Consider the following 25,585-nt stretch of genomic DNA (forward strand, 5'->3'; position numbering starts at 1 on the left):
CAAAATGCCCATTTCATCATGAGACTTGGAAATGTCTTAGGTCTAATGGGCAAACCATGCAGTGTCTTGAATGTCTACTTCTTCAGGAGAACCCTAAGTTTCTTCTCCACAAAACAACTCTTTGCAGCCTCAGTAACTGTAAATAGACTGCCAATCTGTGTTTCCTTAGCAGCTTGTTTTGTGCTGTGTCTCATGACTGACTGCCTGCAGAAAAATACTGTTCAGAATGCAGCAAGACTACATGTCTTCCTGGCAATAAAAAAATAGAGGGCTTGCCCTTCTGCCCCAAATATTCTCCATGATTTTGTAAACTCATACTTTGGGTTCCTTATAACTTTTTGTAGGTTAGACTTCTCATCTTTGATACAGAAAAGATTGTATTTGCTTAATAGAAAATAAAGTAAGAACCATGAGAAAAAAAAAAAAGAAAAAAAAAAAAAAAAAACACTTAACTTTCCCCCTTCTTTGCTTACTGATACTCTTTTCTATGACATACAGTATTTTATATAGACTTCTAATCCCTTGCTCTGTAGAGATGACATGCTTTTTCTCTGACACAGTATTCTTACGAAAAAAAATATTTTATCCATAAATAATCTACATTTACTCCTTCAAAGGACAGCATATCTTTCTGGACTGGACAAAAGTACTTCTTAACATCATCAATAGTAGCTTCCACTTCAGTCTGCACAGTTGCTGGCCTAGTGATATTATAAAACATTTAGTTTTGATAGAGGTTTAAGAGGATATGCTGAGCTCCTCAGTTCTTCTTGGGCAGTTCCCATCAGTAGTCTCCTGGAAGTCATGTGAGAAGCTCAGGTTCATGTGAAAAGGGCTATGAGAGAAAGTTAAAGTAAGGACACAGTCTGCATGACTATTAAACAGCACTCCTCTCAGTGGGACTGAATGGAGTAACAACATTCTTACAAATAAAGGAAATAAATTTATAAGAAATAACTTTCTAACTCTTCCACTTCACATCTGGGATGAGAATTTTCTCTCTCATTTGATCTATTCTTCATGCTTGACCAGTCCAAAAGTTAAAATATTTTTCACATAAAGCACTAAAATCTGTTCCAAACTATTACACAGGATAGAGTATCAGTCATCTATCAAATTTTGAACCCCACATATTCCTTGATTCCCTTTACAGAAGAAGATGAAGGAGGAACTGTTTCTTGCACCACTCTTTTTCCACACAAGGGATTATTTATCAACCAAAGTTATTCACTGCAGTTCAGTCTCAACCTTACACCTTTCTGGTCCACCATCACTGAAATTCTGTGTAGATTTCAGGAATTACTGAACAAGACTGATCAAATCTCAAGCACAACATACTTCAGTATGTTTGCCTAACTTTCAAAAGTAATTTGAAGAAAGAGAAAAGAAGCTTTTACCCTGCAGAGAAACCTCATAAGTCCATTCACCAAAATTCTCTTAATGCAAGAAATACCAGCTGTTCTCTCTAATGACTCAGGAAGGCATGAACTAGTTCAGTATCTCTCATAAACACTTCCTTTGCCATTCTGTTTCTGTACTGCCTCTTTCCCAGAGCTTACCATAATGTTTTTGGAGTATAAATCAACCTTTCCTCCTCTAATCTCTGTTAACAAATATGATTAAAAGGCACTGATTTTCCAGGAAAAAAAATATACATGCATATACACACATACACTCACAGGCTGGGCCAGTTTCTAAAAGAAGACACTTGTGTCCAAAATCAAGGAGATAGTCTATGGCATATACTTATATGCAGGCTCTAAAAGTATCTGAACAACGAGTTTACAGTAAGAAAAGCTTTTCTTAATTTCACTCTGCATTCCTCTACATTTCCGAGTAAAGAAACACAGGGAAGCAAAGACCTATAGTGAGGGATGACTGACAAACACCAACTGCTACACATATTTTGATATGCCAGCACTTTTCAGATGTAAAAGCAGACAGTAAGCACCTCTTCAGAGCAACTAAAAAGCCTGTTTTATGACACACTTAGCATTGGATGAATTACTATTTTCATGAGGGGTATGTTCACTGGCTCACCCCCAATTTTATGTTTCCATCCTGACCCAGGGAAGACTTTTGAATGGAAGTTTCATCAAAACCTTCAGTCCTCACACATCTATGCTTTCACATACAAAATATGATGCCAAAAACCTTCATGATTTGAAATAAAAACTCTTCAGTAAAGACTGTTCTAATTTATATTCTTCCTTTAAGTAACATCAGTTGAGATCCCTCCACCTAGAAGAAAACCATACAGGTAACAGCTTTCCATGGAGGGTAATGTGGCGGTGATGAATTAAGAAGCATTTCTCCAAAACAGACATTACTACTTGAGCCAGAAGAGAAACAATACCTGTGAACACCTCTACAAATCTCTAAAACAAGACAGACTCTAGATAACCTACCTTTAAGACATCTAGGATGGAATTCAGATCCTACTCAAGTCAGTGCCTATATCCTCTAATTGTCAGAGAAAGCAAGGTGTCATGATCTCCAGAGAAGTCCACATGCCTAAGTTCATACCACTTTTGGACAGAATCACCATCTCTCTCAACAGGCAATTACTTTGGAAGGAGTGCTTCATTAGCTGCCTACAGCTTGTTTATAGCTAGGTCTTTCAGGTAGAGTGGGTCCCACCACAGCATTTTTTTTAAGTCAGTGCTAAGAGGAAATCCTGTTTCCCCTCATCTTGTCAGTATAACCTATGCCTATGAACAGGTCAAGGAACTCATAAAATATTTTTTTTCCATTACAGGCCTCCTCTTAATGTTCAGAACATTTACTATAATACGGCATGTTGGCAGATGATAGAAAATCTGTAATCTGATGTAGATAAAACACATAATGACAATATGAGAAATAAATACTCTGGTGTTCAACACAGTACTTCTTTACAATGTGTCAGTGCAGTATGGGAGCATTTGCTTAAAATTCAGCAACTTTTATTCAAGTTCAACAGTCTTGGTTATACCTACTACAAGAAAGAGTAATCTTCAGAGACATGTAATAGAGAAAAATATCCAAGTTAAGTGCTTCCCTTGACCTACTTCAACAACCAGACATGGTACCACAGAAGGCATCAGACAGTAATGCTAGGAGAAGGAACCATTTCTGTGTTACTGGGTCCGCTTTTTGCACCAAAAGTACCTCTGTGTTTAGTGCTTATATATTTGTGCACAGTGTAAAAACAAAGAAAACTATGTTCACCTGGCACTATAGAAAGCCTGGTACCCACTTGGTTCATACAATTACATTATCAGATAGGATGCAGGCATGTGGATACTGTCTCTTCTTCATCTGTTGGTTTGTCGTTCTTCATGAAATCTGTTCCAGAATTGAGCAAGCGCATTTTCAACCTGCCAGAAAAGCCAAACCTTCCTGACTGAAACTATTACTCAATTTTATATTTGGGGATTTAAAAAGTTAAGTGTTAAAAGAACAGTCTGGAGTTGGCTCAACCTGTGAATCCACTAACGAGCTGAGAAGCCAGTGTATCAGAGGGAGTCTTGTCTTGCTGCTCACTGCTCCTGAGGTCATGCCTGCAGTGGCAGCCAGAAGTGTGTGTTCAGTCTCCACGCTTAGGACTACCAACATGATCATCTTTTTAATGTTATAAATACTTTTCCTTTAATAACATTCAATACAAATGAAGACTTGTGGAAGAGTAAAGGAATGTGCACCCCTGCGTCATTACCACAGATCTACAGTTACACATGAAAAGCTCCATTTAATTGCAGATTATTTCTGAAGTCCTATAATTTCCTCTTCTCAGTTAACTATATAGCCTTGCTGAGAACATATCTTTGGGAGTAACTACAGTACTTTTCAAAAGCTTGGAAACTACTCTTAATTACCATACAGCCCATTTTGCTGAGGTGATTTAAGAATCAGAGTTCCCCCTTACAGTGAAAGGGTGAGATATATGACACATCTGTGTATTTCATCTTGGCTGAATGGTTTTCATCCAAAGTCAGAATTGCTCCTTTATGCTCTTTCTCATAAGGTCACCAAAGCAGTTCCATTCCTGGAGAATTACTTTCTCTTTATCAGATGACTTAACAAATTTCATGTGTCTGACAAACAACTGACTCCTGTGTGGCTGGAGAGAGCACCCAAGAACTTTAGATTTTTTTTATTCAGTGTTAAGTCTTTGGGGCAGTATTTTTTAAGTCCTAACATTTTTAACTTGAAGATTACAGCCTCAGGTATTATTTACTACAGCTTAACAGCAGTTTACATTATGAAGGTTGTATTTATGCAACAGCTTCCACCTGAAATTTTATTTATGCAACAACTTTTATTTGAAAGTTTATGAGCAGTCTGTACAAATAAAAAGCACAGAGATTATGACACAGGAGAAACTTCAGCTGCTACAGAAACTTGGTTACCACAGAGAATGGAACACAGCAGGTTTTGCAGCCCTTGAGGCAACACCGCTGTGTCACTGATGTATATTGGACTTTGACTAACAACTTTTATTTATTTATTTATTTATTTTAGGAACATTCAACATACAAGTGTTGCATATACATTAACAACATCATTGAAAAGTAATGCAGGACTACTAAAAAGCACTGTTAGCCAAGGCTTGAATTTCACACCTCATTTTGAAGGAAATCAACATTCATGCCACATTGAGTCAAAAGGATCAGTTCTGTATGCTGAGCCACCGATGGCTCTTTTTTCTAGTGAAAGTTTCTGGTATGTAAACAAATACTTGCAACTCTATGACCAAATCTACAATCAAACTACTTTATTCGAAAAGTCTGACAGGATTACAGTGTCCAGCTGCAAACCCTGATCAAAGATGGCTTTGTTGAGGGTCTTATCTCAAGAAATTTTCATTCTCTACCTATCTTTCCAACAGAAACTCCCACTGAGACCTCAAATATGTCATTGGTTTTACTTTCCTGCTTGTAAAGTGCCTAAGTATTTACAGAAATATTGTGAGGATAATGGCTACAAAAGAAGGATTTTAAAAACACAATATGTTCTACAAAATATTTCAAATTAGTGAATTTTTAGTTAACTTTTAGTTCAATATCTGTGACTATATTTTTCATTTTTACTAAAATTTTAATTTCTACTCCTTTTTTCTTTTACTTCTAAATATTTCAAAATATTTACTTCTTAAAGAATTTAACTTTTTTCTTTTTCACAAAAGAAACCCTTTAAAATTCTCAGAATTGCCGAAAATTCAGTCTTCATTAAAACAGAAGTATCAGTGGAAATATCAGATTAACTGTGTTCGCTAGCATATACAGTGAGATAAGATACTAAAGTAGTAAGTGTTAAAAGCAAAGTGATGAAAAACAATACCTCACATTTCATAGAACAGCAGTAACAGGATGCAACTGGGGGCAGCTTGCAATTTAAAAATAATTACTAAAGTTGCATTTGTTGATGCAACACTTAATGGAAAATGACTAAATCAAAACTGGACAGAGAAAATTGTAAAAAAAATTGTATGCTTAAAGGCCTATAAATCCGTTCTATTACTGTGCAAGAAACAATCAATCTACATTTGTTTCAGACTTATTTTCTTAAGAAGCTAAAGGTCTTAAGGCTAACTTTTCCCACTGTGAGCAATCTGACAGAAACTTTGCTATCAGAGGTATTACTAAAACCCGCTACACTGTAACATAACTAATCCTTTTTTGTTCTTCTTGTTATTTCTTCCAAAGAAATATGTGACATTAACTTAAAAAAAAAAAAAAAAAAAAAAAAAAACTTTGAATAACAGCACATACAGTGTAATTAACAAAAAGGCTTATTTCTATGTAGAAACTAAGTACGATCCTATTAACATGAACTGCTTATATTAAGAGCTTATTTTTGTTTCTTATCCTTTATTTGATATTTTCCCCTCAGGTGAACAACTTCTTCTAATTCTGACATTCCTTTTCATACAAGCATCCAGTGAGGAAACCTGTCAAATGTTCTTAGAAAATTCAGACACATTACATTTATTGCACCCTAGTTGCCTTTCCAGCAGAATACTTACAAAAATACTATGCATGTCACAGCTTCATCTGTGCTTTTCATCACGTCTTGTTTTAAGCACTGCCTGGTCTTTAAATGCATATTTTTCTTCAGTAATGTAGCATAACTTACATGGAAATCAGTTACCATAAAACATTCACACTTACTAGAATGAATTATTTTCACTGATAAATGCATGCAAGGCTTTGCTTTTGGAACAACTAGACACTCAATTCTGTAACACCAACTCTAAGTGATAAAGAATTTGAACCCCAAGGTAAATAATTCCAGTTATACGGAAACTTAAAGATCTTTTATTTCATGGCACTAATTACATAATAATTCCTCTCTGTAAGCTACCCAAGGAAGTTAAGACACAGCTGTCAACACAAAGGAAAGTGCAAGCACGGTCTAGTGACTATGTCATGGCACATTAGACTATCAACAGCCTCTCAAGAGCTTAGCAGCATGAAGTGCTCATTACTAAGATAGGAGTTCTTCACGATATTATAGTGAATGGTCTTGTTGCTTTATTGGGCAGCATTTCTTCCCTACCACATAAACACTGAACCAATGGCTGGCAGATTTTTTTTTAAGAGAATTGTACTGGGTCTGGCTGGAATGTTAACTTTCCCAGCAGCAGCCCATACAGTGCCGTACTCTGTACTTGTAGCTGGAACAGCAGTGTTATCACACCAGTGTTGTGTCTACTGCTGAGCAGCAGTGGCACAGCATTGGGCCTTTCTCTAACCCTCCTAGGGGGTGGGCAAAAAAGTGAGGAGAGAAACATCACTAGGGCAGCTGACCTAAACCAATCAAAGGGATATTCCATACCATGTGGTGTCACACTCAGCAATAAAAGGTGGAAACAGGAAGAAGAGGGGAGGGGTGGGCTCTCGTTGAGAAGACGTCGGTCCTCCTCTCGAACACCGGCTGCGTGCGTTGAGGCCTTGCTTCAAGGACGTGGTCAATCATCGCTCATTTGTGGGAAGTAGAGAGTAATTTCTTTCCTCTGCACTTCCATATAGCCTTCATTTATTTTGTTTGTTTGTTTTCCTCCCTTTTTTCCCCTTTCCCTTTTATTTCCCCTTAGTTAAATTGTTTAGTTCATGGTAGTCTTTATTTAATTATTATAATTATTTCCCTTTAATTAAATTATCCTTATCTCAACCCGTGAGTTGTTCTTTGCTTTACTTCTCCCCCTCCTCATCTAAAGGAGGGGGAGTGAGAGAGCGGTTGTGGTGTTTAGCTGCCCAGCACGGTAAAACCACCACAGTCCTTTTCTGAATGAAACTTAAACCATGCTCTGACACTTGATGGATGTCCAGACTAAAAAAGTTACAAGGGAATTTTAAAACATTCCAAATAACAGACATAGCTAAGTTTTCCTTAATCCATTTTGAAGACATCCAAACTTTTTGTTAATTATTCTTTAGTTCCTATTGTGCAATTTTTACTGTATACTTAGCTGTAATCACTACAATTTAACCTGAAAACATGCTATATTTTGCTGCTGGATGAAGTGCTTCAAAGTTGGTCTATCTTACAGCTAATAAAAAACTTCACAATCCTTCAAAATCAAATAATCTGGAGAAAAGCCCTGTGAATTCTATTATACATGTTCTCCTATCTATTTCACATACCACACATAAACAGATTATTTAGAAACGCATTTACCTCAGTATATTTGCAGTAGCCTTCCTTTCTTGTGGTAGAAGGTCGGGGTCTCTTAAAACTTCTTCCAGCAAATTTAACACATTCATTTTCAACTCATTATTTAGCTCAAAATCCTGCAAAGGAAAACAATTTTAATTCCTTTTGTTTTAACAATACTCATCAAGCAATTGAAAAGATAGGTTTTTGAGTTCTGTCTATTCCATCTGGTAAGAAAATATTTAATGAAACTTGGAAAACTGTTGTAGTGAGCAGGCTACATGTGTGGTAACCTGAAAGGCTACTATTTATCTAATTTTCCAACCCTTACTTTGTGGAACTGGGCAAATCACTTAACCTTTTTGCTCTGAATTTAGGAAAACATCTCACCAGTATCCACAATGTGCCTTATCCTCTGTTGTCCTGTGATGACTATAAAAGTGGAAAAACAGAAAAGCAGAGAGGACTGCGTAGCAAGGTTGTGTGGTGCAATTGCCTAAAGTAGGAAAATAAAACTAACATTCACATTTTAAAGAAAATGTACAACATTGAAGAGGCTTTTATGGTAGGGTGTAGCTGCATTACCTGAGCTCCACCTAAAAGATAGAAAATAATATAAATTGGCCTAAGAGAGAGGGGATGTCAGGGAAGATACCACTGTCAGGGGAGACACCGTCCCGAGGTCCTCCTGACCCCTGGGATCAGCTGATGGGCTGAGCCTCTCTTCCCCCCCATTGGACACCTCTGTGTGTGATCTGAACACTTGATTGTACTGTGTGTCTCCACAGAAACTTAGAAATCTCTGTAGAGTCTTTGTGCCTTTTAATGCATTAATTTCCAGGCTGTGCACCTGTGTATTTCATGCATGCTAGCTTGCTTTTGCAGACAGTAACTATTGCCAGCAATCCAAAGAACCTGTGTACCTGTTGCTGTAATAAATTGCACTTAACTGCATTGTTCCTAGCCGTGATAGTTCTCATTGAACACGACTAGAGTAAGTGCAGTTATATGTTATTGGTGAATCGTGACCGTGGTTGTTCAGTGCTCTGAATCCCACCAGACCCATATCGGTTAATGGGTTATTGGTGAATCTGTGACTGTGATAGTTCAGTACCCTGACTCTGATCAGATCCGTAACAGTTAATTGGCTATACCCCTTAACGCAACAGGGTGGACACAGGTTTTTTTTTTCCACTATTTTACAGAGTTTTCCTATTTACCTACTTCCCCCTCTGCTATTTCTTCTTCCATAATCCTCTTTTTGGAAAGGTCTGCTTTTTATTTGATGTAGTGGATTATTCAACCTATATAAGCATGATAAATCAGACCAGTGTTCTCTGGTACTGCACTTAAGAGTTCTGGCATTTTAATTATTTCTAAGGCTGACTAATACCTTACACAGGACCACCACTCAAAAACAGAAACAGACAACAATTTATGTTGATACCTGATAGTGGATAAAATCAAATATTAGAACAATGTACAAATTTTAAGGTAGGAACTTAGAGTTAAGTATTGGAGCAGACTCCACGAAGACTTGGATTTAGCTCAAAGCTAGTATTTGGGTAATAAAACTAAACACCAAGTCTTTGCTAATCCAGTGCATCTGTAGGTTTTCCTTCATAACCCACAGCTACTTGCAAGTAAGACTATGTTTGCGGCAAGCCCCTGCTCGTTTCCATGGGAACAGAAGCAGAGCCAGCAATAAAGTTACCAAAACTGGGGAATATTTGGCACCTCTGTACAGGGGCTGTATATTTTGTTTTCCCAAAGAACCAGATACCTCCCCTTATGTTGCAATAGACTCCTAAATTGGCAGAATTTCTGGAGCTCTGTCCATCTCCCTGGAAGGGAAAGAGTCAAATGCCTCTAAGGAGAATCATGTCTGGTAGACACACATCATCACACCATCCATCTCACTTAAGTGGATGCACCATAGTGCACCCGAAGTCACACAGGAAGGTGATGCTTAGTTTGGAAAAGCACTGAAATACTGACACTAGGAGGATACATGTTCATTAAAGACGGTGGTGCCCCAATCATTCTGACAGGGCTTTTTGAGGAAGCTTAGTGTTCAAATTGGCAGCATGAGGTGAGGGATTAGGCTGCCTTCTTGCCCACAAATGCCCTGCTGCTCTTCCTCAGTAAAGACCTGGGCATTCCTCCACTTAAAAGTATCCCCTTTTGAGTTTTCAAAAGTCTCCTCACTTTTACAAGAGCTAATTCACATTCTGAAACCAGCTAGTATTTGTGTATTAGTCCTTCATGATGTTTGTTCATATTGGAAGATTTGTGGTTGTTTTTTGTCTGTTTGGTGGCATTCTTTTTAAAACAAAGTGCAAGTTGCTTCTCAAAATGTAAGGAGAAAACGCAATGAAAAAAGGTGGAATTCAAAAGACAATTGGGAAGCTAATCTATTTTTACAGCTGAAGTTAGGGATATACAGAATCCCAAGATGCTAACATGATGAGCAATGGCTAAAAAAATCTATGGAAATCAATTTCACAATATTTAAATCTTTGTAGAAAGTTTAACCTCGGAATTACAAAACCACACCAAAATACTTAGCTATCAATTCTTAACTTTATAGATAAATATCCGTTATATTTGTATAGAGAGATAACTATCAGATAACTAACAGGTAACTGTTATATGCGTATATTATAGCTACCTCTATTAGGGTCATTATTTTTGAATATATACTTACTTATTACGTAAATATGTCTATTTATACTATTGGTACATACAGACCGAAATATAGATACCAATACGTATAGATATACTGTATATGTGTATGTCATATATCTATATATAATTTTAGAGTACTCGTGACATTCTTCATCTGTTGTTATCACCTGTTAACACGTTTCCCTAATTCTTCAGCTCTTCTGATCTGAAAGTCTCCCATCTTGCCAACAGCAACAAAACGCTGCCACCATCCCCCAGCACAAGGCAGACTGCAGCACCCAGCAGTCCTGGCAGAAGCAAACAGGCTCCCAACTTTTTGCTGAGTAGAAGTGAAGGCTGAGTAAAGCTGCTATACTCACTTACATTTAAATGGCTGCATGTGTCAGAATTTGGACTATCCCAACATTCAAGGAAAATTTTCACTGAAATTTACATATCACAGAAAGAATACAGTCAGACAAGAAGTTCTAAATTTTCCCACATGCATTTTTTGATTTGATAATCCTTCATGAAAGGGTACATACCTCTAGTATATTTTAGAGTCCATATTAACCTAACGATTTCTGGGGTTTATTTAGATTTCTATTTGGCTCAAAAATAAAAATTATTTAAAATTTTGGTGCAAAAATTCAAGTTCTATTTGTAAGTCCATTATTGTCGGTGATGAGAAAAGGTATTTATTTAATATATACAGTATAAAATCACTTATGAAATGTGCAAATATAGAAAAAATGACAGCAGATTAGTGAGAAAGTGAGAAAGCTGCCCTGGAGTCACCTGGAATAAGAATATGATGTATGAAGTTCTTCACTGATCAAAAGCATTGTACACAAGGTTCAGCACCATTTATCAAAGTTTCCAGCAGTAGAGCAGTGTGGCAACAGGGGGAAATTTATTCATTTTGCTGACACCCACCTGCATTATGAAAGCAAAAGCCTCCTGTCCTGGTTTGGTTAGGACAGATAATTTTCTTCATAGTAGCTGGTATAATGTTATCTTTGAAATTTTTGATGAAAGTGGTGCTGATAACACACACACGTTTTTATTGTTGCAGAGCAGTGCTTTCATTAAGCCAAGAATTTTCCATCTCCTCACACTGTCCTGCGAGCAAGGAGGCTGGGGGTGCAGCAGGAGCTGGGAGGGGACAGAAGCAGGACAGACGACCCCAACTGGCCATGAATGCTGAAAGCGATGCTGATAACACACCCATGTTTTAATTGCTGCTTAGTGGGGTAAAAAACACAACACCTCCTTTACAGCTACAGAGCTAAGTCAGTAAGATTATATTTCAAGCAGATTCACAGCCAGCCTGTTGATGGGTACCATCCACTGGACTGGACAGTACTGTTCTCTTTAGAAAGTGCTTGCACATTCTCTCGCCAGGAGGAGCTCAAAAAGCTGTTCTGCAGTATGAGCAGTGTTTCAGAAGCAACCTATCCAGCTGAGTCAAAAATTAAAAAATAAAATAAAATAAAATAAAATAAAATAAAATAAAATAAAATAAAATAAAATAAAATAAAATAAAATAAAATAAAATAAATAAAATAAAGGGGATGATGGATTTGGAATCACTACACAACAAGACGGACTGCAATGATGGCAGCAGAAAGTGAGAAAAACAGAACTTAGCTGAGCCAACGAGGTTCAACAACAAATTTACTGTAGTAAATCTGTACTACAGGTGATTATACAGAGAATGTAATTTTCAAGTTTTGTAACAGGTTCAGTGAAACCCCAAAACATTTTCTGCTCCTCTTTCTTTAAATTTTCCTCAGTGAGAGGAAACATTCTTCATTTAAACAAGGTGAGGAAACTTGAATAACCCCAGGCAAACAAAAGGGAGCTAAAACCTGAGAACTTAATTTATTTGGAAAATATTTTGAGTATTTCAGTCATAAGGACTACAAAGGATACCAGGAAGGAGGGAATGCAGGAGCAAGAAAGGGGAGGGGACAGAACTGTATATGGAGGCATCACGAAGAAAGTCTAAAGGGAACCATTTCACAGAATAATATTATCCAACTGCAGTGTAACTCTACATCCAAACTGTAAAGATAATTTAAGTTCAGCTTGCAAAATAGACCCAAGACTTCAACTTCTTGGGCATCTGTTTACAAGGCATTAAAAATAAATAAATAAAAGGCAGATTGGCTTCAGAAGCCTATGATTGCCACGTGAAGAGAAGGAGGAGGAGTACAAGTTGTCAGGATAATTGTAATTCTACACCCTCATGACAGTCTTTGCTGAATAGATTTGGACTAATTGTATTAGTTTCTCACTACTTTTTTATTCTGATTTTCTGTTACATAACATTACGCCCTGAGAAGACGCATGAGAAGTTCTCCCAGATCTGCAGGTACACCTGGCTCACCAGGACATGCCAGCTGCCCAAGCATCACACCTAAAGTGTATAGGACTCTGTGATAATCAGAGACGGACAGAAAACTCTAATCCGCTCACCAAGAATGCCTCCCAAGCTGGAAGCCTTTTTACATGCAGGGAAGAAAAAAAAACCTGACTGCTTTCCAATTCAGATTTCCAATGCTGGCACATACAACCCATGGTGTTTCCACAGACTCTCCCAGACGTAGTTGATATTCACACTATGAGCAAGAAAATCAATGCACTGAAATCTTTTCCCTGCCACTTCTCTTCATCCTGTGAATAGCTATATGGTGAGGATCTTTCAGTCCATAAGTGACAAACAAGAGAAACTGAGGACAGATGTGTTTGAAGGAAATGGGGAAAGCAGAAAAGACAAACATGTAGAAAGAAAAGAAGTGGTCACATTTCTAAAATGCAAGATGAATTAACCAGAGAGGTACCAAATAAGAAGAAATGTCAGTGAGGACAGGAATTATATATTACAGTGAGACTATTGTACTATGGCTGTACAATGGGAAAATTTTGAGAGGCATCTGGAAGAGAAAAAGCTCCGGTGGAGAGGAAGGAGGAATTAATTACTGAAGGGAGAAGTAAAACATAATGAAGGATTAAAAATACCAGATGTGAAAGAGAGAGGAAACTACATGTACAGCTGAAGTCAAGGTTTGGATGCCTCTAAGAGTACTCACACAATGTGGAGATACTGCGTGCAGACTCAATGTCCTCTGCCCCCATTTCCAGCAGCAAGCTGAAAATAGCAGATGGGCACAGACATTGAGAAAGACCAGCACTGCTGCTGGCTATAACTGATTACTTTAAAGTGACGGGCTAATGATAAAACCCTGCTGGGAGCCCAGCACTGGAGATGACCAGGAGGGGAGAGAGATCTATGGAAAGACTGTTTACAATGAAATTGGTATATTTTCATATAGATGGATTTTGCCTTACGATTTTAATATATCTGCTCTTATGCCAAAGTGCAAACAGATCGTCATTTCAATGACATCAGTGGAATAACTCTTAATCTTCTATACAGAAGATCACATTCTATCACAGTTTACTGGAATTACTCCAGTGATGCAGTCCTCTACAACGGTATTTCATTTTCCAGCGTAAAAGCACAAATACTGCATACAGTTGTGCTACAGGAGATTTTCATATCTTCACTTCCAACAAAACATTTATACATTTGGAAAATAAAAAGATAAAAGATATTAAAATTGGCTTTCAAGAAAAATTCATCCCTGAACTACTCCTAGTTTATTTCAGAAAGCAATCAAAGGACTGCACCTTCGTCTTCTAGTTAGTTTCAAGTGCAAAGAAACAACCGTCATTTGGGGAAGAGTGCCAGTCCTGATTCCATGGTATCAGTGCTAGCCTGTCACTCCAGATTGAACACAATTAGTACCAAAGTACAAGCTATGTTAAAAGCATGACTGAGTAATTCTCAGTGCATACAATAAAAACCTTTCATTATCCAAGCACTGTGTAACTTGGTAGTATGAAGAAACCTTGCAAGAATAATCTAGCTACGAGGTATTGTCAGATTAAAGTATTCAGGACTGGTGGGAAATATGACATCTCTGCCTCTAAGTTCTAGGACTTAGTACATGTAAGAGCTTTGCAGGAAGACCTCAGTGAGGAAGGATCTGTCAGGCTCCAGCACAAGCACGAGCAGTGTACCTCTAATTAGTCTGACTGACTGCAAGCCTGGCTACCGTTCTGAGGGTGACTCACGCTCTCTAAAGGGTCATGGAAAATCAAACCTTTACGCTTCTGCTACATTTGGACAGACCATAGCAACAATTAAGTACATTGCTACTGAATATGCATGTATATTCTGCACATGGAGGAAACTGACGCAAACTTTCTTTACTGAGTGACCAACAGTGAATTGGAAGGTTCGCTTATGGTTCCCTTGCTCTGCCTCACCCTGTGGCAACCTCGTTGTTTCTTCAATCCACAATCTGTATTTTTACATGTCTTTATTTCAGGAAGAACCTCAGAAATTGCTGTTTAAAAACAGAGGTCTCAGGCCCTAAGGGTTTGTTTGATATGTAACTAGAATACAGAATATTGTACAGAAATCATTGTGTAAGTGTGATTTGTTCACATTTCTACAGTAAGCTCAGCTTTGCCAGGCATCATACTCGTTACTTTATGCATTTAAACACAAGCCAAGTGGGGCTCATATGAATGACTTTTCATGTTATTTTTTGGTTCCGATATACAAAAGGGCATTGGCCAAATCACATGCAAAGATATACTAAAACCATTGGTGCCTAACTAGAATCATCTTTCTTGGACAATTTTCTGTACACAGACACCTTCCTTCCATCATCCCCAAATGATATCTGCAACTGTATTTGTAAAACCTTCTTTTGAAAACCCTTCACAGTTTAGTTGGCGTGAACAAGAAAATGACTTGCAGGAGGTTATTTCACAGTTGGAGCAAGACAGGAGTCAGGCACCAAAATCATGACCTATACACTCAAAATTCAAGTCTTGGTCTGGTCCCCAGATCTTGTGGTAGCTTCATAACTCACTGACACCGTCTGGCAGCCATAGAGTTTGTAAGGGAGTTAAGATTTTCCAATTCATTCCAGCTGAGATCTTCAAGAGGCCAATGAGAGCAAGCACCCAGCTGTCACTCAAAACCGGGAAGCATGGAGAAGCCAGCCTCTCTTTCCTCATCAGCAGATGTGAAGCCTTCCTCTTTGGACAAGCTCCATTTCAATCTGTTTGTCACAGAAGCAGAAACACTTCATTTTGTATCTTCAAGTGTTTAGATAAAGGACAAGAAAGGACTGTTAAGGAAAACAAGGCTGCAAGACCTCACCAGGATAATGAAAATCATACAAGGAATTTCTCCTCTTTTTTCCCTTCCTACTTTTCCATCTCTGGCAGGAGTCAGTGGGAGTTTTATCCTCAAAAGCCCTTTCCATTCTCATCAAAGCTGTCTTCAGAATGACTGTCTGCCTCAGCATTTGTGTTTTCATTGTTTACAACAGGAGAATCCTACGCTGTTCCTCTCAGTTACATTTTAAAAACAAAATGCAAACATGAACATTCTGCTGTTATTTTGGGCAAAAAGAAAGCTTTGTTGGCCTGTAGGTGTTTGAATTAAAAAGAGAAGAACGGGGAAAAAGGGGAGGTGATGAGAATGAAAAGAACAAAATGTAAATAAAAAATCTAGAAAACCTAAATAATCCATCATTCATACACATAATAAAAAGAAAAATAGCAATATGGGTTTGATTCCTCTTGCTCAGTGTGGTAAAAACAAAAAGTATGTGTCACATTATGCGAGAATGTTTTTTCCAAATTTTTATCTGTGCCTTGGGAGCTCCTAGAGACATTAATTAGTTCTTTCTGCCCTTCTGAAAGAGCTGCAAAATTGGCATCACTATATATTTACTCAGATTTTAAGTGAGTCTCCTACAGTGAATGACCCAGGTTTTACAAATAATGAATCCTTTTTCTAAGCATTATTTAGTATGATTTCAGGATAACACAACCACTTTATGAAAGCATATCCTCTCTAAATAAGCTGAATTGTTAATTTTAATGATTTTGTTTTCTGCCCACAGACATGTTTTCATATTAAACACTGTCCATGCTCAGATAAATTTTTAAAAGCACATGCTTAAAAAAAAAATCAACCTAAATTATCCATAACTGTGGTTTTGACACAGTTGCAAGATACTGTAGAAAGCTAATTCATTCCACAGCCCAGCAAATGAAATATTTCCAAGACCCATCCACGGACTGGATAGAGGAAAGTGAGGAAACACAAAGCTTTGAACCATTTGTTTGGACAGTATCTCTGTCCTTTGGTTCATGCACTAACCCTGACCCATGTTATTATGCTCTAGAGAGTAGCAGACTGCAGTAAGCCAAAGGGATCCAGAGGGAGGGATGGAGGGTAGGGGATGAGTAAGTGGGATGATATATGTAAGTACACTTTAGACAGATGGTTGTACATTACTATCTTTACATTATACACATTTCTGAACATAGGTTGTATACTCTTATGGGACAGTACAGCATCTTATGTGCACATTGCACCGAAACACTATCAGTCAGTACAATAATTTAGGCAGACAGATAACTTGCAAATAGATTACTGTTATTGGTGGATCAGAGAGCACCAGAACTGAGATGCTGTTATGCTGCAAAGCTAGTCACATGCTGCAACAATAAACATGTCTGCAGCAGCATTTAGCACCTTCAAAGAAAAATTAAACAAAGCCCCACAATTTACCCATCTAATGTTTTTTCCATCTTTTTATCAAACTAATGAGGAAAGGGCACTTTGGCAGAGAAAAGTCTGGCAAAGTAGATCATCTTTTCCAGCAGCACAGACTAGTAATGATGACAAGGACCTAGGCACATCACAAGGAGAAGTCTATAGGGAAGTAGGAGAAACTTCTCCTCCAGAGGACAGAAATTGTATATTTGATGTTTGCAACAAGAGCAAGTTCAAAGCCAAGCAGAAAGAAAATGGTATCAGCAAAACATATTGAATTACAGGTTTATCTTTGAAAATCACAACTTTTGCCAACCTCTTCTTCTTTTAAGAAAATAAAACCTGCCCTTGATTGCTGATGAAGGTGAAGGATGTCTTAAATGCACTAAGTGGCCAGAGAATGATGCAAATACCTTAAAATGTGATACCGTTTTTGGATGATCTGTTGATCCCATAGAATTTTAGTACTGACATTGTTTCATTATTTTGTAAATCTAATAAGCATTTCTTCAGCACATACTAGCAGCTAAGAGTCCTCTGGCTTGCAGTTTGTGTTATTGTAGAAAGAGGCTCTGAGCTACTGCTCTCCCAGGACTATACATCTTTACAGCCAACATTTCATACTATTTGTCCAGAAAATAATTCTTCACTTGTCTTCCTTAAAGCAGTCCTGACCATGTATTTTTGTGGCAGAAACTAGTCAGTCGTTTCTCTTTTCTTTAGGTCTTGTGTCCTTCATCTACCTCTAGTCTCTCAAGTAAACAACAAAAAAAGGTGATTACATGCTCCATTGCTGTAGCATTCATTACTTTATATGCAAAAGCCCCCACATTTTAAAATATTTGCTCTATTGTAATATTGGATTAAGAGAGCTAGGAAATTAATATCTGACAGCTTTGACATGGAAAAAATAAAAGACAGTGAGTGACTGCAGAGACAAACAATAGCTTCCATTTTGACAATGCAGTGTTGAACTTTTACCCATTGCCATAGTTCTCTTAACCGTAGTTTTCAAAGAATACTAGTTGTGTAACATTCTGCAAAACATGCAAAGATACTCCGCCTGATTGCCAGGACTTCTCAAATGATGAAGAGACACTTGAGGCTTCGCAACTCCATCAGCCAGTTCCCTCAGGACCCTGGGATGCATGGCATTGGGCCCCATAGACTTGTACTTCATCAGGTGCTCACGAACCTGCTCTTCACTTACAGTGGGAGGGACTTTGCTCCCCCAGCCCCTGCTTAGAGGTTCAGGGAAACAAGGGCTGTGGGATGTCTGACTGGCAGTGAAGACTGAGGCAAAGAACCTCATGAGTTCCTCAGTCTTTGCCGTGTCTGTCATTATCAGTTCTCCCTTCTCATTTATCAGAGAGTGAACAATCTACTTGGCCTGTCTTTTCTGGCCAATGTACCAGCAGAATCCCTTGTTACTTCTTGCTTCCCTTGCCATGCTCAGTTACATCTGTGCCTTGGCTTTCCTGATCCCATTCCTACACCTCTGAATGGCATCCTCATACTCTTCCCAGACCACATGCCCTTGCGTCCACTGCCTGTGCATTTCCTTTTTAAACTTCAGTTTAATTTGTTGTTGACAGTTAGTTAATCTAGACAAAAAACTGATGCCAACCATCATTTTCATAGGCACATTAATAAACCATCATTTAATTAGCATAGAGGGTCAGCTCAACTCATAGAACTAAATATTATTTATTGTGGCAGGGACACAATGAGGACGTACAGTACACTACAGTAACACAGAGCAGGAGTAACAGACTTCTGTCATTCCCACTACAGCTCAAGATTTTGCCATGAAGTGATTTTCATTTAATGGTAGCCAAACAGAGTTTGGTATAAAAACGTTATTTCCAATAACTCAAAATGTTTACTCACTTCATGATACCAGGAGAGGTTTTATCAACCTCTTCTTTGCCGTTCAGCCTCTCTAATACAGTTTTCTCATTTAGGCATTTCCTACTGGCTTAATCCTCTAGTAGACTTAACCTCTATGAAAATTACAAGGAAAAAAGGGAATTGAGTTTGACATAAGGGAGTGTTGCAGTCATCTGCGCAATAGACCCTGTTTTGATCAATGTTCTTGATTGCTAACATGGAGTGATAAAGTAGTCCGCAATTGCCACAATGTACCATCTATCCAAGGCTTGCAAATTTTCCCTGTACTTCCATAATGTTCTCTCAGTATCTTCCTCTTTCTTTCTGTCCCTTCTTCTGTCCTTCCCACCTCGTGGTCTTCTACATGCATGCCAAAATCTTCCAACATTTGCCTCACCTAGCAGGACATTGCTATACACAAAATTCTACTAGCTACTAGAGTGTGTAAGAGATTCACAGCCCTGTATGGGACTGTAGAGGGACCATCATGAAGGACAGGTGCATCTTGCTGGATATGCCTCAGAACAAACATATAAATATCTGCACACAAGCACAAGCATTTTGACACATTCAATAAAGGTAACTGAAATGAACAGACTCACAATATTTTGTAGAGAGAATCAAATCACATGAATTCCTTGAGTGGACTGAGGTCAGCTTGTATCTTTCCACAAATGTATTACAAATGGAGAGGATGAGTGAGAATACCTGAGAGTGCTTGGAGACCCAGTGACGCAAGACATTCAGGACACGATTTGTGGCTGCTCTGCGTATTATGAACTCTTTGTCACACATGCGTTCAGAATTGTTAAATCCTGTGAGGCAAAAACACACACAAGAATTAAAAAGTCAACAGAGGTACCAAATCAGGTTCTTCAAATACCTTGTTAATATCTTTGGTAAAATGAAGGCTCACAGCACATTAATAAGTAATAAAAGGAAAGAAACTTTTTTTTTTTTTAATAGGATCATTTAGAGCACTGAAATTCTGCAAAATCAGTAAAATACAGACTTGCTCTTCACAACTAATAGAGACACTGACTTAGATCACTATTCAGTTTTAGAAAGATAAAGAATATTTCCTAGCATCATTAGACAGATCTCCATTTGCTACAAAAGAAAGTATCAATAAAAAACATGTCCAGACCAAAAACATACAGGGCCTATAATCAAGCAGAGTACAGAAGGAAAGTGAGTATGATTTAGAAGAGGGAAAGCAGTAAAATTTAGAAGTGATAAAGAAACAGAGGAGGACAGTAGTTTAAATATGGTGGAGAAGAAGGTCAACACGAGGAGTGTTCCTTCATAAAAGCAGTATTGTACAGGCTTTACTAGTCAACAGAGCATGTTCAAATAAGCAGTTTATTTTTTTTTACCACTGGAGTGACAAGAAAGTGGGAAGGTATACAGAAAACACATTCACTGACTGAGCCGCTTGAAAGCAAAGATTTGTCAACTGCAGCATTACACCACACATTTTGTAATGATAACTTTTGATTTTAGTCAGCAATATTTACTTATCAATAAATGTATTCAAAAAACAAGAAAGTTTCCTATTACATTCATAGCACTGTTACTTTCTTTTCTAGTTCTGCCATAGCTCTGTGAGAAATACAATCTGTATACTAATAATGATTACATTGAACACTGTGTTTTTTTCTAGAAGAAGGTAACTCTGAAAATACGCTTGAGAAGTTTATGTTTTTCTAGGTTTTTGTTAGATTTGATCTCATGCTATGTGGCTGTCCGTTTCACTGTAGAGTCCAGGGAACTACTGGAATATCCCTTCTGTGTGACCAGCACTTTGCAATTTTTTGTCATAAAAGCTGTTCTAAAGCCTGTGTATTATTAGAAATAGCAAAGGGAGATTAAACATCTATTTATTCTATGAAAAAAAAAAAAAAAAAAAAATGGAGGTATTCTTAGAGGCTAGTATTAGTTTTGTTCTATTTTTATTAGAGAAAGTTATTACAGACAGTCCAAAAAATCCTAATTGCTGTTCTTCATTTTTAGAAGGATTAAAAAAAAAAAAATTAACTGCAGTCTAACATCTTTTAGTATATGCTGGACCCCAAATGGATCCTCTATGCTTATGTTTCATGGAAGTTTTTAAAACTATGTCATATTACATTATAGTTGATATCTAAGATTTAATATCAAAGAAAGTTTCATATTAAATCATCTTTCGGAATTTAGCTGCCCATAAGCAGTACAGTAAACAGAATCTCTGAGGCTTTACTCGGTAAAAGGTAACCTAGGCAACATTTTGTGTGTTAATTTTCTATGCTTTTCACAGTTAACCTCTTGCAGAAGCAATTAGGCATGCACATTATAAACTGTTCAATTAGCCACTTAATTGCAGCAATGAAAGTCACAATGAAAATTATATATTAAAGCCGTAGAGTCTTTATCGAAGTAACATTAAGGAAAAGAAGATTTGGTAAACTGGAAGGAAAACAGAGAGAAACCTTCAGAGACAATTTTCAGTTAGCTGCAAGAGAATAAAAAGAGCAAGAAAGGCAAAAGGAAAACCTTCAGGGAACACTTCAGAAAACTTCTATGGTTCTCAGAATTTCATCAATTTTTAATCAGTAATTAGCTTGTTTCAGAGTCTAAGCAACATATTCACTAAGACCCACATAGTACCTAATGCTGATGTCTTGAACATATACCTGGAGATCTCCAGTTGTGTAAGAAAATAACTTAGATGAACATAGATGTACAAGGGTAGATGTAAATTTAACTCCACATGTTAACTCACTGTACATCTTCAGATATGACTTCAAATAAATATCTGTGAAATATATATATTTTTTTTTTCAAAATAAAGCTGGAAATCTTATTAATTTAATTCTTTATTTTTATATAACAAACAAATCAGAATGCAAGAATGTGTTTCTCTCTCTCTTCACAAAACATTTTTAATTTATTGTTCTTTACAAGAAAAAAAAAAAACAAACAAATGCTTGAGCTACACTCACTGTCCAAGAATTAAATCTGCCAATTGATTTTGAAGAAAAGTGTGCTTATGACAATTTCTTGTAGACTCTTAGAAATTATCTGGAAATGCTATACGTCACACAATTCCCAGTGTGGAACTGTGGCAGATCAACATCTTCAATCTGAAACCATAATGTCACGCAATAAAAATTGTTACCCCATTTCCCTGGTCCTTGCTTAGAGTGGTTATCTAGCAGTCTTTGACTTTTCACGAGTCACAGAAGTTTTGGTTTAAAATGTGAACTCAGCAAATGTGGCTTTGGAAATGGACAGGTTTCTGCTTGCTGTACTAATCAGTTCTGGGTATTCACTGCACCTTTCCTTTCCTTACTTACTTGCTTGCTTTCTCTCTCCCAAAGTAAATTAGTAAGCAGTGAATTATATGGTGGAAATTCTCTTCACACTCTGTAACTCAAAAGTCACCCCCAGAATTGCCACTATTCTTTGTATACAAGGAGATGTGACTACTTCCATGTGGATGCTTGGCTTTACCTTAAGGTAAACTTGTTTTGAGTAACAGTAGACCTCAGCTAGTCTCCATATTCAGTATCTTTGACTACACCACAGCAGAACTAACAGGCCTTAAGCCAAAATCAATGGATTTTTGAATCATTGGAATGGTATGCTGGAGAAAAATACATGGAATCCTTGGACCTCCCTTATGCAAGTGAGCTTGTGGCAGGCAAAGCTGGTGGGACTTGCAGTGTTCAGAAAAAAATAAGCCTCTACCATCAGTCCCCATTCTGTGATCTACCATACTATTTCCAAGCAAAAGGTTCTGCACAGTTATGACATGAACATGAAGCAGTTCAGGACAAAGGAACTGATTATATTCCTACATCAAAAAGGGTGACCAAACGTCCTGGGCAATGCTGGGGATTTGCACTACAACAGAGACAAAGATAAAGAACTACTCCTCACAAAGATGGAGACATGCCAGTCATCACTGACCAGTGTGGAGAGATACACAGGAGCAAAGCAGATAATCTTCACTAGGTCCACCACCAGAAGATGCTGCAAAGTGAGAACCTTTTGAATGGTGTTACCGAAAGGGTTGTTAGGCATTGGAACAGGTTGCCCAGGGAAGTGGTTGAGTCACCATCCCTGAAGGTCTTTAAAAGACTTAATGATAAGTGAACTTAGTGATATGGTTTAGTGGAGGACTTGTTATTGTTAGGTCAGAGGTTGGACTCGATGATCTTGAGGTCTCTTCCAACCTAGAAATTCTGTGATTCTGTGTTTATGTCACCGCTGGCTCTTATGGTAACTGAAATGGGAGCCAGGGACTACAAAGCATGTAGTAAAGATGGTTACCATCCACATCATAAAAATGCCCATCAGGCACAGATTTATTAGATTAGACTCAAAATTAGAAGTTATTAAATAACAGCTACTAATCACTAGATAAACTTCAGTGAATATATACACAAATTTTTCATTACAATTGTGACAAGAGCCACCTTTTTTTTGATCTATTCACCCACATAGCATGAGACATAAGTGTAAAATTATATGTAGACAGATACCAGCAGATATATTCAAAACTAATGTGAGAGCTCCTTCCCAGAGAGTACAGCAACAGTTTAAAATACCCACCACTCAAAGTCTTGGACTGTACTATTCGTGATACTAAGAGACTTCTGTCATATTACTAGTCTAAATAAAATTTAGTCAATATTGATTTTGCAAACAAAAGAGATTTCAGAAGTTCTTACAGTCACTGAATAAGTCTTTTCATTAACCAAAATGTGACAACACATGAGAAAAACAGTACTCAAGAACACAGAAAAGTTCTTGCACAGAAAAGTGCTATTAATTTCAGGAATCTTATAAAATTCAGAAAAAAATAGCAAAAATATCAGCAGAAAGGAAGTAAGATCAGTAAGTATTGTTACTTTCTGGTCTTCTAACTTTGAAAGGAAAGGTCTAAACAAAAAAAAAAAAAAAAAAAAAAAAAAAAAGAGAGAGAGAGAAAAAAAAAAAGAGAGAGAGAAAAAAAGAAAAAAGAGAGAAAAAAAAAAAAAGAGAGAGAAAAAAAATGCCACAGCAGAATTAATATAAAAGCAAAGACATGCAAAAACAAGTCCTTTGCTAGCATTGCTTTTGCTCCTCCTGACTTTCAAAGCACTGTGGACTTCAGGAAAGGAACTGATAGCCACAGACTAAGCTCATTAAGCCACTACAGAAGCAATCTAAGCAATGAACAGTCAGCTTTGACAGTGCCATCACAGTATTTACTGCAATTTTCAAAGTGTAAATTTCTTCTAATGCATCAGCTTTACTGCTACTTCTTAGTTTCTCCTCTCTCAGCTCACCTAATCCACTCCCAATATAACTCCAAACAAAAAATTGAGACACCATGGCAACTAGCAACTATTCCATCCATGTTTATGCATATTCTGAGAAGCCCAATATACAACCATTATCTGGTTCTTCACGTTCATGTTGCCACTTATATATGCCTGCTGCTTTCCACACTACAAAAGGTAACCTAAATTCTATCTATCCTCCAATCCTGATTACCTTTGCAACAGGTGACAGTGATGCCAGTCTAGCAGGAACTGCAAGCTATCTCACCTATTGCAAAAAGCAGGTGAGAGCTAGAACCTTGCCACATCACATTTGCTCTGCCAGATGTTGAACTGCAAGGCATAAAAAGGTTTAATTACACCTCTAAGATATATCTCAGAGAGCATCCTACCAAACAGTTTTCTGTTAGGCTTTTAGCAGTTTTGGGCCTCTCAATACAAGCAAGACATTGAGGTGCTGAGTGTGTTTAAAGAAGGGCAACAGCTGGTGAAGGGTCTAGAGCTCAAGTCTTATGTGAAGCAGCTAAAGGAGCTGGACTTGTTTAGCCTAGACAAGGAAGGCTCAGGGGAGACCTTATCATGCTTTACAACTTCCTTTAAGGAGGTTCTAGAGAGCTGGGGATCAGGCACCAAGGGTAAGACAATTGGAAATGGCCTCAAGTTGCACCAGGGGAGATTTAGGTTGGATATTAGGAAAAATAATAGGTCAGAGGTTGGACTCGATGATCTTGAGGTCTCTTCCAACCTAGAAATTCTGTGATTCTGTGATTCTGTGAAAATCTCTTAACTGAAAGGGTAGTACGTCATTGGAATGGGCTGCCCAAGGAAATGGACTCACCATCCCTGAAGGTCTTCAGAGACATGTAGATAGTAGAATTATTACGGTTGGAAAAGACCCCCAAGATCTTCTGGTCCAACTGTCTCCCTACCACCAATATTAACCACTAAACCAAATCCCCCTACCACATCCAGCCTTTCCTTAAACACCCTTAGGGACTGTGACTCCACCACCTCCCTGGGCAAAACATTCCAATGCCTGACCACTCTTTCTGAGAAGAAATTTATCCTAATTTCCAACCTGAACCTCTCCTGGCACAACTTCAGACCTTTTGTGGTTTAGTGGTGGACTTTAGTACTGGGTTAAAGATTGCACTAGATGATCTTATAGGTCTTTTCTGACCTAACTGATTCTATGATTCTATAATGGTAACATGCCAGCTTTGTTAGGTTCAGTGAATTACTTCTTTCAATACTATTTAATCACTCTGTTCATGCACTTGTCTTTAGGTTGTTATGGAAAATACAGTTTAAACTTCAGATGTTTTTATTACATGCAGAAATGAATCAAAATCAATATTTTTGAAGCTTCCATTATCACCAAAGATAAGAAAAAAAAGGCACTGAATAGACTTGAAGCTGAATACCT

The 25,585-nt window shown here is 37.6% G+C and overlaps 1 protein-coding gene across 1 annotated transcript in view; it reads right to left on the reverse strand.

Moving 5' to 3' along the window:
- The window catches only part of RASGRF2 (Ras protein specific guanine nucleotide releasing factor 2), a 138,931-nt gene that overhangs the window by 11,459 nt on the left and 101,887 nt on the right, over positions 1-25,585 (reverse strand). The window contains exons 18-19 of the mRNA XM_084305512.1: positions 19,559-19,665; positions 7,663-7,775 (exon numbers count right to left, since the gene is read on the reverse strand). Coding sequence (XP_084161638.1) covers positions 7,663-7,775; positions 19,559-19,665 — 220 coding nt within the window. The remainder of the gene's footprint in view (positions 1-7,662; positions 7,776-19,558; positions 19,666-25,585) is intronic.

Source organism: Netta rufina, assembly GCF_964035555.1.
Source record: "Netta rufina genome assembly, chromosome: Z".
Classification (NCBI taxonomy): Eukaryota; Metazoa; Chordata; class Aves; order Anseriformes; family Anatidae; genus Netta; species Netta rufina.